Source organism: Dama dama, chromosome 32 (assembly GCF_033118175.1).
Source record: "Dama dama isolate Ldn47 chromosome 32, ASM3311817v1, whole genome shotgun sequence".
NCBI classification, from domain to species: Eukaryota; Metazoa; Chordata; class Mammalia; order Artiodactyla; family Cervidae; genus Dama; species Dama dama.
The window spans coordinates 15252259-15265224 of record NC_083712.1 but is presented as its reverse complement, the minus strand read 5'-3'; the positions used below and the strand labels follow the sequence as shown (position 1 = coordinate 15265224).

Genomic DNA, 12966 nt, shown 5'->3' with positions numbered 1-12966 from the left:
AACTATGGACAGAGGTTCATGACATTGCAGGGCAGGGATCAAGACCATACCCAAGAAAAAGAAATGAAAAAAGGCAAAATGGTTGACTGAGGAGGCCTTACACATATCTGAAAAAAGAAGAGAAGCTAAAGGCAAAGGAGCAAAGGAAAGAAACACCCATCTGAATGCAGAGTTCCAAAGAATAGCAAGGAGAGATAAGAAAGCCTTAGTATGTGATCAATGCAAAGAAACAGAGGAAAACAATAGAATGGGAAAGACTAGAGATCTTTTCAAGAAAATTAGAGATACCAAGGGAACACTTGATGCAAAGACGGGCACAATAAAGGACAGAAACAGCATGGACCTAACAGAAGCAGAAGATATTAAGCAAAGGTAGCAAGAATACACAGAAGAACTATACAAGATCTTAATGACCTATATAACCACAATGGTGTGATCACTCACCTAGAGGCAGACATCCTGGAGTCTCACATCAAGTGGCCCTTAGGAAGCATCACTATAAACAAAGCTAGTGGAGGTGATGGAATTCCAGCTGAGCTATTTCAAGTCCTAAAAGATGATGTTGTTAAAATGCTGCACTCAACATGCCTGCAAATTTGGAAAACTCAGCAGTGGCCACAGGACTGGAAAAGGTCAGTTTTCATTCCAGTCACAAAGAAAGGCAATGCCAAAGAATGCTCAAGCTACCCCACAATTGCACTCATCTCACACGCTAGCAAAGTAATGCTCAAAATTCTCCATGCCAGGCTTCAGCAATACGTGAACCACGAACTTCCAGATGTTCAAACTTCCTTAGAAAAGGAAGAAAAACCAGAGATTAAATTGCCTGCTAACATCCTTTGGATCACAGAAAAAGCAAGAGAGTTGCAGAAAAACATACACTTCTGCTTCATTGACTATGCCAAAGCCTCTGACTGTGTGGATCACGAGAAACTGTGGAACTTCTTAAAGAAATGGGAATACCAGACCACTTTACCTGCCTCCTGAGAAATCTGTAATAGGTCAAGAAACAACAGTTAGATTCGGACATGGAACAATGGACTGGTTCCAAATTGGGAAAGGAGTATGTCAAGGCTGTATACTGTCACCCTGCTTATTTAACTTCCATGCAAAATGCTGGGCTGGATGAAGTATAAGCTGGAATCAAGACTGTGGGAGAAATATCAATAACCTCAGATATGCAGATGATACCACTCTAGTGGCAGAAAGTGAAGAACAACTGAAGAGCCTCTTGATGAAAGTCAAAAAGGAGAGTGAAAAAGCTAGCTTAAAACTCAATATTCAAAAAACAAAGATCATGGCATCAGGTTTCATCACTTCATGGCAAATATATGGGGAAACAGTGGAAACAGTGACAGACTTTATTATCTTGGGCTCCAAAATCACTGCAGATGGTAACTGCAGCAATGAAATTAAAAGATGCCTGCTTCTTGGAAGAAAAGTTATGAGCAACCTAGACAGCATATTAAAAAGCAGAGACATTACTTTGTCAACAAAGGTCATCTAGTCAAAGCTATGGTTTTTCCAGTAGTCATGTATGGATGTGAGAGCTGGACCAAAAACAAAGCTGAGCACTGAAGAATTGGCGCTTTTAAACTGTGGTGTTTGAGAAGACTCTTGAGAATCCCCTGGACTGCAAGGAGATCCAACCAGTCCATCCTAAAGGAAATCAGTCCTAAATATTCATTGGAAGGACTGATGCTGAAGCTGAAACTCCAATACTTTGACCACCTGATGGGAAGAACTGACTCATGTGAAAAGACCCTGATGCTGGGAAAGATTGAAGGCAGGAGGAGAAGGGGACTACAGGATGAGATGGTTGGATGGCATCACCAACTCAGTGGTCATGAGTCTGAACAAGCTCCAGGAGTTGGTGATGGACCAGGAGGCCTGGGGTGCTGCCTTCCATGGGATTGCAAAGAGCTGGATGAACTCTAGCACCAGTCAGCAGTTATCAAGCACTGGCACAGCAAGCCTGAGTACTCAGTGAGGGAAAACCAGTCTTTCAAATTTGCCATATTTTTATAAATGAATCTGTTAGAACCCTAAACTGAGAAGCACCAAGAATTTGATGCTTTTCTACTGAACAAGACTTTTTGCTGTCTCTTGCATACACTTCAAACCAAGTGTAGATTAAGATAGCAGTTTTGAGGTGGGTTTCCATAACAACCAATTAGTAGTTAAAAATTCTCATAAATTAGCCCAGAGACTTTGAAGATGATGATTAATAGAGCAGATATAGATCAGTTTTGAATAACCTTTGCTTCAACATAGACTAGGTTTTATATTTTTTAGGATTTTGGCCATAACGTCTTATGATCTTTTAAACCTTCATTTTCTAAATTAATGGTTCGGGGGGCCTGTGTTTCTGTTACTCTAGAGCCAATAGCCTCTTATCCCTCCAAGTATTCTTTACTAGCAACTCGTTTTCACTGTGTCCTCTGAAGTCCTCTGACTTCTATTAGGGTTCCCAGCGAAGGCCAGGTGGGCATCTGGCCCCATTTCACACGCACAGCCCTGGACCCCACAGCAGCATCCGCCACTTCTTGGTTAGGAGAAAATGTGCTATGACTGCCACCCCAGTGTTTGCATTTTCCTTTAAGCTTTACAAGTTAAATCTAAAACCCATCGTCTATCCAACATGCAGGAAAAGGTCACCATGCCAACCCGCACACGCTTCCCCCTGCCCTGAGCCTAGGACACGTCCTTTCCGGGACATACAGAACCCCCCAGCCTGTGCCTGACTCCCCATGAGGGAGGCTCTCCCTGTCCCAGGTTGAGTGCGCTTCCCTCTGTTTCCCTAAGCACCCGTGTGCACCGTGACCCCAGTGTTCAGACCTCCTTTTCTCTCCTGGATCTGGCTTTACCAAGTTCTGTAATGGCTCCTGGCAGAGACAGAGAAGATAACCTTGAAATAGACAGTGGTGTCACCATATCTAATAAAATAGTAAATGGGTCCCTAATGTCTCCCAGGAAGTCTGCTCACAGCACTAAATTAACCATTTTGCAAGAACTTAACACCACATAGTTTAAAATTCTCAGTCAACAGCTACCATAGTTCATGCCACTCACTTGGCTGTGTCCACGACTTTGACATCCTCTAAGGATAAAGATGGCAGGTGGCACCTGGACACACACTCTCCACATAAAAAATGTACCATTCAGGGCTGCTGAACTGGATTCATTCATTTTAGAAAAGCTTATTGACTTTCTACTGTGTGTGAGGCCTTGCTAGGCCTTATTCTAGACGTCTGAAAACCAAACCAGATCATTTTCTGGGGAAGTTTCCCTCCCTGTAAGGATAACTGCTCCCTGTTCAATGACTAGACTGGGCCATCTAAAACTGCCCCATTATCAAAACACCCAGATGTAATTCAACAGTAACACATCATTGGGTTTTCTTACAATTGGCTAAACAAAATTTGTGAGTACAATTCGTATCAAAAATTTTTGTGCCACTTATTCTTAAACCACTGTAACATCCATTTCAGAAGGTATAAATTAAAAGAAACCATAAAACCCTGGGGTGGGGGGGGCGGGGAGTGTGGGTTCTTAATGAAAACCTTCCTTTTTCTTGCTCCAAGTTAAATGCCAGAGTTCCGAAAAATGTCTATTAGGAAGAAATCTAAACCTAGCTTATTCTGATTTTTATCCTAGATTTTCCCTGGGAAATTTCTAACTCTGTGCTAAATACTCCTATTAGTTCCTGCAGTCCTGAAGAAGTTTGGTTCCATGTGTAGCTAATGGAGAGCACAGCTGAAATGCCCTCTAGACCAAGATGGAGGGGCAGGTTAAAAAAAGAGGTTTTCCATACAGTATTAATCTGTTAAGACACCACAGGCTGTCTTGGGGTATGTATCTATGTGCTGTCCAATTACTGCCAACCATCAGAGGTTTTAGGAAGTCTAATGAATGTGACCATGGGAAACGTCTCTCCAGCCAAAGGAGGATTCAGCAGAAGGCCCTCCCAAATGTTAGGGTTCCTGGACCACTTATTAACAAGACAAAGAGGAGTATGTGCCCTTAGAACTAAATTGCTTGTACATAGGAGGATGAGTCAAAAAACACAAATGCCAATATACTTAAAATGCATGACACCAGTAAGTCTCTTCACACAGCTGTCCACGAGAAGTGAACCACGGTGTCCTGATGGACAGAGCCACAAAGAACCAGAGGCCAAATCTTCACAGGTGTGCTGGTTTTGTACCTTAGTCTCTATAATCAAAAATAACACAGAATAGGACATCAAAAACAGAATGTGGAATGGGATGATATTAAAGTCTACAAATACTGAAAAAAGATGTTTTGGGCTTGATGAAGGTGAAGGTGACTATGACAATACAGATGTCAGCAGGGGGCAGGTGGGGAACGATCACAGGTGGCAAGGCTGGAGCTGTGGAAACATGCAGATTTGATACCATCTGATGACTTCTGTGGCACAGCCTGCTCCAGCTACAGACGCCGCGAGCCCTTGGCTCAACTGTGTCAGAGTTAGTTTTTTAATACTTGATGAGGTGCTTGGGAATTAAAAAGACATGTTAGCACAGCCTCCTCCTTGCTCACACACAGAATTTGTCACTTGCTGTACACTCCAGTACACTCGCTAGGACTAGAATTTCCCTGCCTGGGAAACAGAATCATCTTGAGGCTTTCTACCTGCCAAACCCAGCACAGGGCTTTTTACAACCACTGTGCTGGCACTTACCAACTGAACAAGTGTCTGTGACTCGTGTTTCTCCCTTATTCGTCTGTGAGTTTCTTGTGGACAGCAACTATGGTGTTTCCTTATCCCTGGGCACTTCACAGGATGCCTGAAGCTCAGGAAACATCTGTGGGATGAACCAGATCCCTCCCTCCTGCCCTTTCGGTATTCCCCACCCATCATCCCCATCTTGCTATACCTTTCCCAAGGTTTCTTGGCAAAAACTTCTGCTCCACCAACTGTTTTAGCTCCTTTGAGAATTATTAACATCCTAGTCTCTTATTTTCTAATTATCTGCAAAGAAATGAGGCTTAAATATAGGAGTACCAAGTTCTCCTGACTACCAAAAGCTAGATGGATGTAAAATATTATAGTTAATTATAATTTCCCACTAAGTAAAAAGAACTTTACAGGAAGGTTTAGGATTTCAGCAACCAGTCCCAGCTCGCCCTGGTTTTTACTTAAGATGTTTCAATTCAGTTCAGTTCAGTTCAGTCGCTCAGTCGTGTCCAACTCTTCGCGACCCCATGAATCGCAGCACGCCAGGCCTCCCTGTCCATCACCAACTCCCGGAGTTTACTCAAACTCACGCCCATCGAGTCGGTGATGCCATCCAGCCATCTCATCCTCTGTTGTCCCCTTCTCCTCCTGCCCCCAATCCCTCCCAGCATCAGGGTCCTTTCCAATGAGTCAACTCTTCACATGAGGTGGCCAAAGTATTGGAGTTTCAGCTTCAGCATCAGTCCTTCCAATAAACACCCAGGACTGATCTCCTTTTACTTAGCATTTAAATGGCTGCTTTAAAAACATCTATCTAATACCTTATTTGGGTTTTGAGGGAGATGATACAAAAAGATCTTTTATCCAACTGTCTATCATTTGGGCACTTGACCCAAATCACCTGATCCCCAGTACACTATCATTTCTAAAATAATCTGCTCTAGAGGATATAAAATTAAAAAAAAATTAAAAATTTCAAAATAAAAATTTCAACTTATAATTGACCATCTCAAGCACCTGAATACATTTTTAACTGCCTTTTTCTTTTAAAACACCATTTGAGGGAGAAATTCTTATGTACCAGTGATGGTATGTTCCATTTATTTTGAGAGCTCTTATGTACAAACAGGGCAAGGTTTTTGCAATAAACCCAAGAATTACAAGAGATTCACTTGTCCTACTGCAGAACCTGGGGTTATCACCTCTTCATGCAAGATTCAGCAGCCCATGCAAAATCAAAAATTAATTTCCACAAGCCTATTATTTTTTCTGTAACTATACACAATTGTCCAACATATACCTGACTTTCTCATTTTGACCCTTATAAACTTGTTACTATATTATCTGAACATTTCATTCTTTTTTTCCCCCTGAAATAAGAGAAGAAAATCTCCTTTGCCACAATTTTAAGTATGATTGAGAAGGGTTCACCTTCCCATTTTCAAGTGGCTTAATAATAGGAAATCATCAAAACAACATGTATCTTTGGAGACAGCACATGATTTATTGTGCTGATTACCATTTATCCTGCCTATCCATGGGTGCACAAGGAAGATGAACTTTTCAGAAGAGAATAAGACTTTTCCACAGATAAATGGTTCAACTCTAGCACAGTTACATATTTCCCCTAGAGAGGAAAAATATACCCTATTTACAGTGACAGTCTCTCCTTTTTGTCCCCCACATAATTTTTATCCCCAATACAACAATACTTTTAGTAATCACAAGCCACTTATCTATCAATTTAAACCATCAAAAAACCTAATTTTAAAATGGTCTCTAAGCCCCCCAAAAGAGGTCTTTACATAAAAACCTGTTCTACAATTTTGTAAGGGCAGAGGCTGTAAGCACTTACTCAGAGGCTAAATGTTTTATACACAATATGATTACACCAAAAGATTACACCCCTTTATAAAGTCATCATCAGGTAGGTCTGGTGAGAAAGTCCTGATCTGGGAGAAAAAGGAACAAACAATTACCAGGACATTTACTGCAGCTCAGACAGTAAAGAATCTGCCTGCAATGCAGGAGACCGGGGTTCGATCCCTGGGTCGGGAAGATCCCTGGAGAAGGGAATGGCAATGCATTCCAGTACTCCTGCCTGGAGAATCCCACGGATGGAGGAGCCTGGCAGGCTACAGTCCATGGAGTCACAAAGAGTCGGACACAACTGAGTGACTAACACTACCACTACTTCTTACTTTGCTAGGCACTAAGCTAAGAGTTTTATGTGTCCTATAATCTGATTCTGACCAAACAGGCAAAGATGTGAGTATAAGCAATGAAGGAGCTGGAATTCAGAAATCAAGATGATCAGATGTTTTCTCTACATCATCCCCAACACTTTAGGGTTCACCAAAAGCTCCAATGGCTGTGGAGAATCATCTCCCTGAGTTTCCTTAACTGTTCTCTGTTCACTCTTGCTCCATGACTCCATGTAATGCTGAATGCTGGTAGTAATGATCCTGAGTCATTAAGATGAAACCATTACCCGGATCCACGGAAGAATGTAAGCAAATACTATTATGCATGTTAAAAAACCTCTTTTTAGATTTAAATGAATAAGCTTCATTTAGCTAGAAAATGAATCTTTGTGGATTAGCTCATTCCTTCATATAATGGCAATAAAATGAATTATGATTTCCACTTCCTCCACTATAAACAGAAAGGAGGGAGGAAAACTTTTATTATATGGCTTCATTATTTTCTTGTAATAGAAATTTCCATTTAACATGCATAACAAAATACACACTCAGAGAAAGATTCCAAATTGAATTTATTTTTAAATCTTTCATCAAAACTATTTTTGCACTATTTAAAACTTTGCTCCTTTCCATCTATTCAAATGTTTACTAAATAACTCTGAGACACTGTGAAGGGCATATCAAGATGAGTAAGAATAGCTAGCATACTACATACATATGTCAAATCTTAAGGAGAGGGAGAGTAGCCAGAGGATCATGTTTCAAATGAAATGAATGCTTATAAACTGTTTCATATTCTGTTTTGTGAAAGGAAACTGAAAACATATGCAGATTACACACCAATTTCACCAAAATATTGTATCCACCCAACAATTAAAATCGAAGGATTGACTCTTCACAGCTCATTAAGCAGACATGTTCATTTATATTCCAGTGTTGTTTCTTACCATAAGGTTCCAAAAGCTCCAGCAGTTTTATGCGATGTGCTTACAGAGTTGCATAATTTTATGCTGACAAGACAGTGGATCAAAACTCAGAAGTAATATAGTGCATGCACAACTAGAAAATGCTGGGTTTATCTATGGCTAGGCTTTCTTCTTCAAAATGGGGGTCACTTGTCACAAGGAGACATGCCTTAGAACATGTTCTCCATGAACTTCAAACTTGAGCCAAGAGGAGGACTACAGGCCACAGTAACTGATTCATTACAACAGCAGTTACACAGGTGAGGTTCTTTTTTTTTGATACAATGATTATCTGGAGTTTAAATCATTTATTTTAAATGCCCAGTTAGTATTTATTTAACTCTCCTTTGTACTTTTTCATGTTTATTGCAATATAAAGAAGATCATATGCAGTTATTATTTTTCAACTGCTGCCTCGTGAAAACTAATGATTTGAAGCCAGTAGCAGAAACCTTTAAATAGCTTTAATGCTCAGGCACAAAGGTCTAGGAAACATGGGATCACCTATTAAAGTAGTGATTATGCCAAAGATCTGTGACAACCTACCACATTTTGATGAAATTTACTATAGGGCCTCCCTGGTGGTTCAGTCGGTAAAGAATCTGCCCACAGTGTGGGGGACCCGGGTTCAATCCCTAGGTCGGGAAGATCCCCTGGAGAAGGGAATGGCAACCCACTCTAGTATCCTTGCCTGGAGAATTCCATGGACAGAGGAGCCTGGCGGGATCTCAAAAGAGTCAGACATGATTGAGCAACTAACACTATGGATTCAATGCCCCTCTAAAATGCAAAGATCCTTCATGTTTACAAAGATTATTATTTCTTTAGATCAAGGGTCCATAAAGTGAAGCTATGGCAAAATATTTAGAATATTCCCAGTGATAAAGGGATTATTAATTCCATATTGATTTTCATCATATTGATTTTCAAAGCCAGTTCCCATAGAACCAGATTCTTGATTCCAAATCATAAAGACCTATTCCAACTTTTAATACCTTTTTATGTCAAAGTATTAAATATAGTAATGTTGAGGGATTGCTTCCAAGTGATATTATTAATTGTTCATTCACTGATGAAGCATCCATGCTTCGTGGAAGCATGGATTCCATTTCATGCTAATGGAAGCCATTAGCATTACCAAAGTAGGTAAGCCAACTGGCTAAACTGAACAAAAGTAGAAATGGTGGCAGATACAGCCAAAAACTTAAGGTCTCACTTCTCTGATTAATAAGTAGTCACCACTATATGCTGAGCAGTATGGTATTCTTGCCAAAATGAATTAGCATTTTCCTACTGAACCTTTTATAACTGAGGGGAACTATGGTTAAAAGTGTCAGGCTTTGGAGTTTGAAAGAAGGGAGATTAAACCTGGTTCATCCCTTCCTAGTCATGTGATACTGGGCAACTTAATTATTTAAACTCACTTAGAGCTTCACATTCCTTATCTGTAGAATCAGGTTAATCCTTTATCATAGGGCTATTATTTTTTATAATGAAATGAAATATAACAGTTCTTCAAAAGCACTTTATGCCTTGGAACTGAAGATAATCATAAATGGAAAGGAAATGTTCATGCTGGTCCTAAAGACCAATGAGGTAATGTCTATTTAAAACATTAAATGGGATTCTCAAGGAAGTAAGTTTATCTGACTCATCTTGTATCCTTGGGAGCTAGTAATAGCTTAAAACTTAATACAGAATATATTATTGTTTAATGATGTAAATTATGATATCTATAACATATTCATGCCATATCCATTACCACACCCTATTCCCTTTACTTCCAAAATAGCAATTCTGTTCCCTTCTCTTCATTTCTGTCACCAGCTCCCTCTTCTGTGCTCCAGGCAGCCTTCTCAGATTCCTGCAATCCTCACCTGAGAAGGCAGCATGTGTCCTGGCTTTCTGCCAGTGTTATGATTTTCCTTTGCAAGGAGAATGATCTTTCAAAGTGTCACTGGATCTTAACACCCTTCAAAGACCCCCATTATTACAGAATGAGTAGAGTCCCTACAAAGTTCTGCAGAGATTCCCAGGATCTGACTTCGACCAGCAATCTCGATTTTGTCTTATTTCAAACCACGTTCCCTGTATCTCATCATCCCCTTTCCAGCCACACCAGATTTCTTTCAATCTCTCTTCCTTTGCTATTGCCTGCAGTGTTCCGCCTGCCAACCTTCAGTTCAGATCTAGGTATCTCCTCACCCTTCACACCTCCCCTTAATTGTTACTGTCTCAGCAAAGCCATCCCTGAACTTCCGGTAAGTTCTCATGGAACCATGTATCTTTACTTTAGAGAATTTATCAACTTGTATTTCTTTCTGTTCTTACCTAATGAATGTCTATGTATTTTCCCAACTAAAGAATAGCCCCCACAAAGGGGAAGTGTTAAGTTTCTGTTACCCAGGTTCCTTGAGCATTCAAAATTCTGTTGAATGAGTGATTTTTCTAAACATTAATACTCTTAAAAGACTACTCAGGATTCATCTCTGTGGTATCCTGAAATGATTTTGAAAGAAACACTATAATAAAAGAACAGGTTCAGCATACTAACTGACATATAGTCAAAATAAATAAAACACAAGGGCAGTTGGAAGGAGATGCAAAAATTATTCTCTGTCCAAGTTTGAAAATGTATTTACTGACTGAGAACTTCATTTCTTTCAAGTTGTAAGCATATGCTAATTTCTTAGCAAGCAACTTTTTCTTCCAGGACCAAAGGCTATGATGAAGCTTTGCAGGAGAAATTGAAGTACAGCGCAATAATGCATGCATTCATGAAATACAATCATTCATACATCTGAAGGGCTTTTAAGGCACGAAGTTTAATCAGAATATTTTCAGTACAAGTTCTACGTTCTTACTAAATGAAAATCACACCATCTGCAATGCATGTATGAGTGGCAAGAAGCTGTGTTACAACTTCCTTTAAAAAGAAATAAATTCACTTCCTTTAAAAAGAAATAAATAAATAAAAACCAAAATGGTTCTGCCCCTTCATTAGATGACAATATTGAGTCGAGTGGACAGGGTGGTGCTAAATCTTCTGTGTGAAATTTTAGGATTATGTATTAGTTGTAATACATTTTCAGTTGCAGAATATTAGGCAGGCGAGAAGCTAGAATTTTATCCTACAAACTTACTGTCTTTAAAATGTGAAAAAAAAAACACAGAGGTTGCAGACATCTGATAATATTAACAGCAGATACTATCTGATAATATTAACAGCAGAAAATGCGGCTATGCACAGAAGAAAAACCATCTCTTGCTGGGTTGTAAAGAAGCTAAGCAAGGTAGCACGGAATAAAACACTTTCCATCACTTCCCACCTGGGCATCTCCAAGGCGGCCTTAACTCAGAGGTCCAGCAACCAACCCTCAACCGCGCAGGCGCACTAGTAGGGCATTCTCCCTCAGGCGAGGTCAAGGTACGTGTTAGGAAAGACCAGGCCCCAGGAAGCCTTGAGGAGAAGGAAACGGCAACCCACTCCAGTATTCCTGCCTGGGGACTCCCGTGGACAGGGGAGCCTGGGGGGCTGCCGTCCACGGGGTCGCACTGAGTCGGACACGACTGAAGTGACTTAGCAGCAGGAAGCCTTGACCAGAGCTAAAGCACTTTGGACCCTGGAAACCCGATGGGCTTTTTGTTCTGTCTCCACTGCTGGTCCCCTAGTGAGACAAAGACGCTGCTCACCTGTGAGGAGCCCACAGGCCCGGAGGCGGCCGGCGACGAGCCGCACCCCCCTAGGCCCTGCAGCTCGCGGCCCCGCACGTCAGTCACCGCCTGGCCCGGGCGCACGCGCGCCCGAATCTTCTCTCCATTTAGAGTACAACCCGGGCCTTCCACCATCGCCTGGGCCCGCGCTGCGCCCCACTAAGCTGCAAAGCCAGCGGAGAAAACTGCCGCGTAACTTCACCTCAGCGCAGGCACTTAGCGCCTCCGAGAAGTTCAAATCTCGCGCGCTCCTGGCCCCGCCCCCCACCCCTTTGCGGGCCGGCTTCTCGGCGCAGGCGCAGTGGCCCAGCCTCCGGGCCCGGACGCCGGGCTGCAATAGAAAGGAGTGAATTGCTGCTCACTCACCACCCTCCCCTGGGGGCTGAACTGTATATCCTCAGAAGCTCCAATTTTGTTTTCTTTGCTTTGAGGTTTTGCCCTTGTCCTTGAGCTGCACGGTACGCGCACCTTTTGTGACCTGATCCTCTTATTCTTCCCCAAGTCCGAGGTGGCCTGGCAGGCCTCAGGTTTCTGCAGGCCCTCCTCAGGCTTGGAGGGCGCAGAGGGACTCAAGGGAAGGTTTTTACAACAAGCAGCTTTTACTTTTCTCCTATAGGTTTAGCATGTCTTAGAAAACGTGGCCTAATATGCCAAGTTTATCTTAGTGTCTATGTTAAAATCCTCTTCATTTTTTGATACCTGAGCTAAGCAAGATTCTACAAAAATTCATGCAAATATTCTGTTCCGGGATGTCTGAGATGAGCACCATTTGAAATTGCTTTGTAAAAAGGCAGGGATCTATATAAATTTGAGGCAATGCATAGTTTTTCGAATTTACACAATGTTGCACACATGAAAATATATGGCTCCATACAACTTTTTAAATAATGAAAAACCTAATCCTTTTTGAAAATTAAAATATAGCACATTAAAACACAACATCAATTTATCAATAATTTAGTAAGCATATCACCACTGTCATTAAACCAGAAGAATATATATATACTAAAAATTTAAATTAAAAAATTGGAAGAGTAATGTCTTTCTGTAGGGAGAAATTAGTCATCAAGAGTTAGCTGGATCAGGCTCAGGATTCTTTGTATTTCCTTGTTTAATTATTGTTTATGCTTCTAGGTCAGGTTACAAAATAGTCAAGGAAGAATCCTATTCCCTAACAACCCACATTCAGTCATGAATTCTGCCCTTTGATGGAAGACAATCTTCATATGCCCAAGCTCATGGGCAGCGTCCAAGCTCAGGGGCCAGAGCCCAGAGGAGCCATCCCACGTCCAAGGTAAGGAGCAGCGACTGCGCTTTGCTGGAGCTGCATGAAGAGATACCCCACGTTCAAGGTAAGAGAAACTCAAGTAAGACGGTAGGC

The 12966-nt window shown here is 41.3% G+C and overlaps 1 protein-coding gene across 5 annotated transcripts in view; it reads right to left on the bottom strand.

Annotated features, from left to right (window-relative positions):
• The window catches only part of NEIL3 (nei like DNA glycosylase 3), a 476510-nt gene that overhangs the window by 31769 nt on the left and 431775 nt on the right, over nucleotides 1-12966 (bottom strand). The window contains exon 1 of one of the 5 annotated variants that reach the window (XM_061134900.1): nucleotides 11565-11812. The exons of 2 other annotated variants lie outside the window; for them this stretch is intronic. In XM_061134900.1, coding sequence (XP_060990883.1) covers nucleotides 11565-11720 — 156 coding nt within the window. In that variant the 5' untranslated portion in view covers nucleotides 11721-11812. Of the gene's footprint in view, nucleotides 1-11564; nucleotides 11813-12966 lie in introns of those variants that run through there. 2 more of the 5 variants (XM_061134898.1, XM_061134899.1) reach the window with 2 other exon arrangements.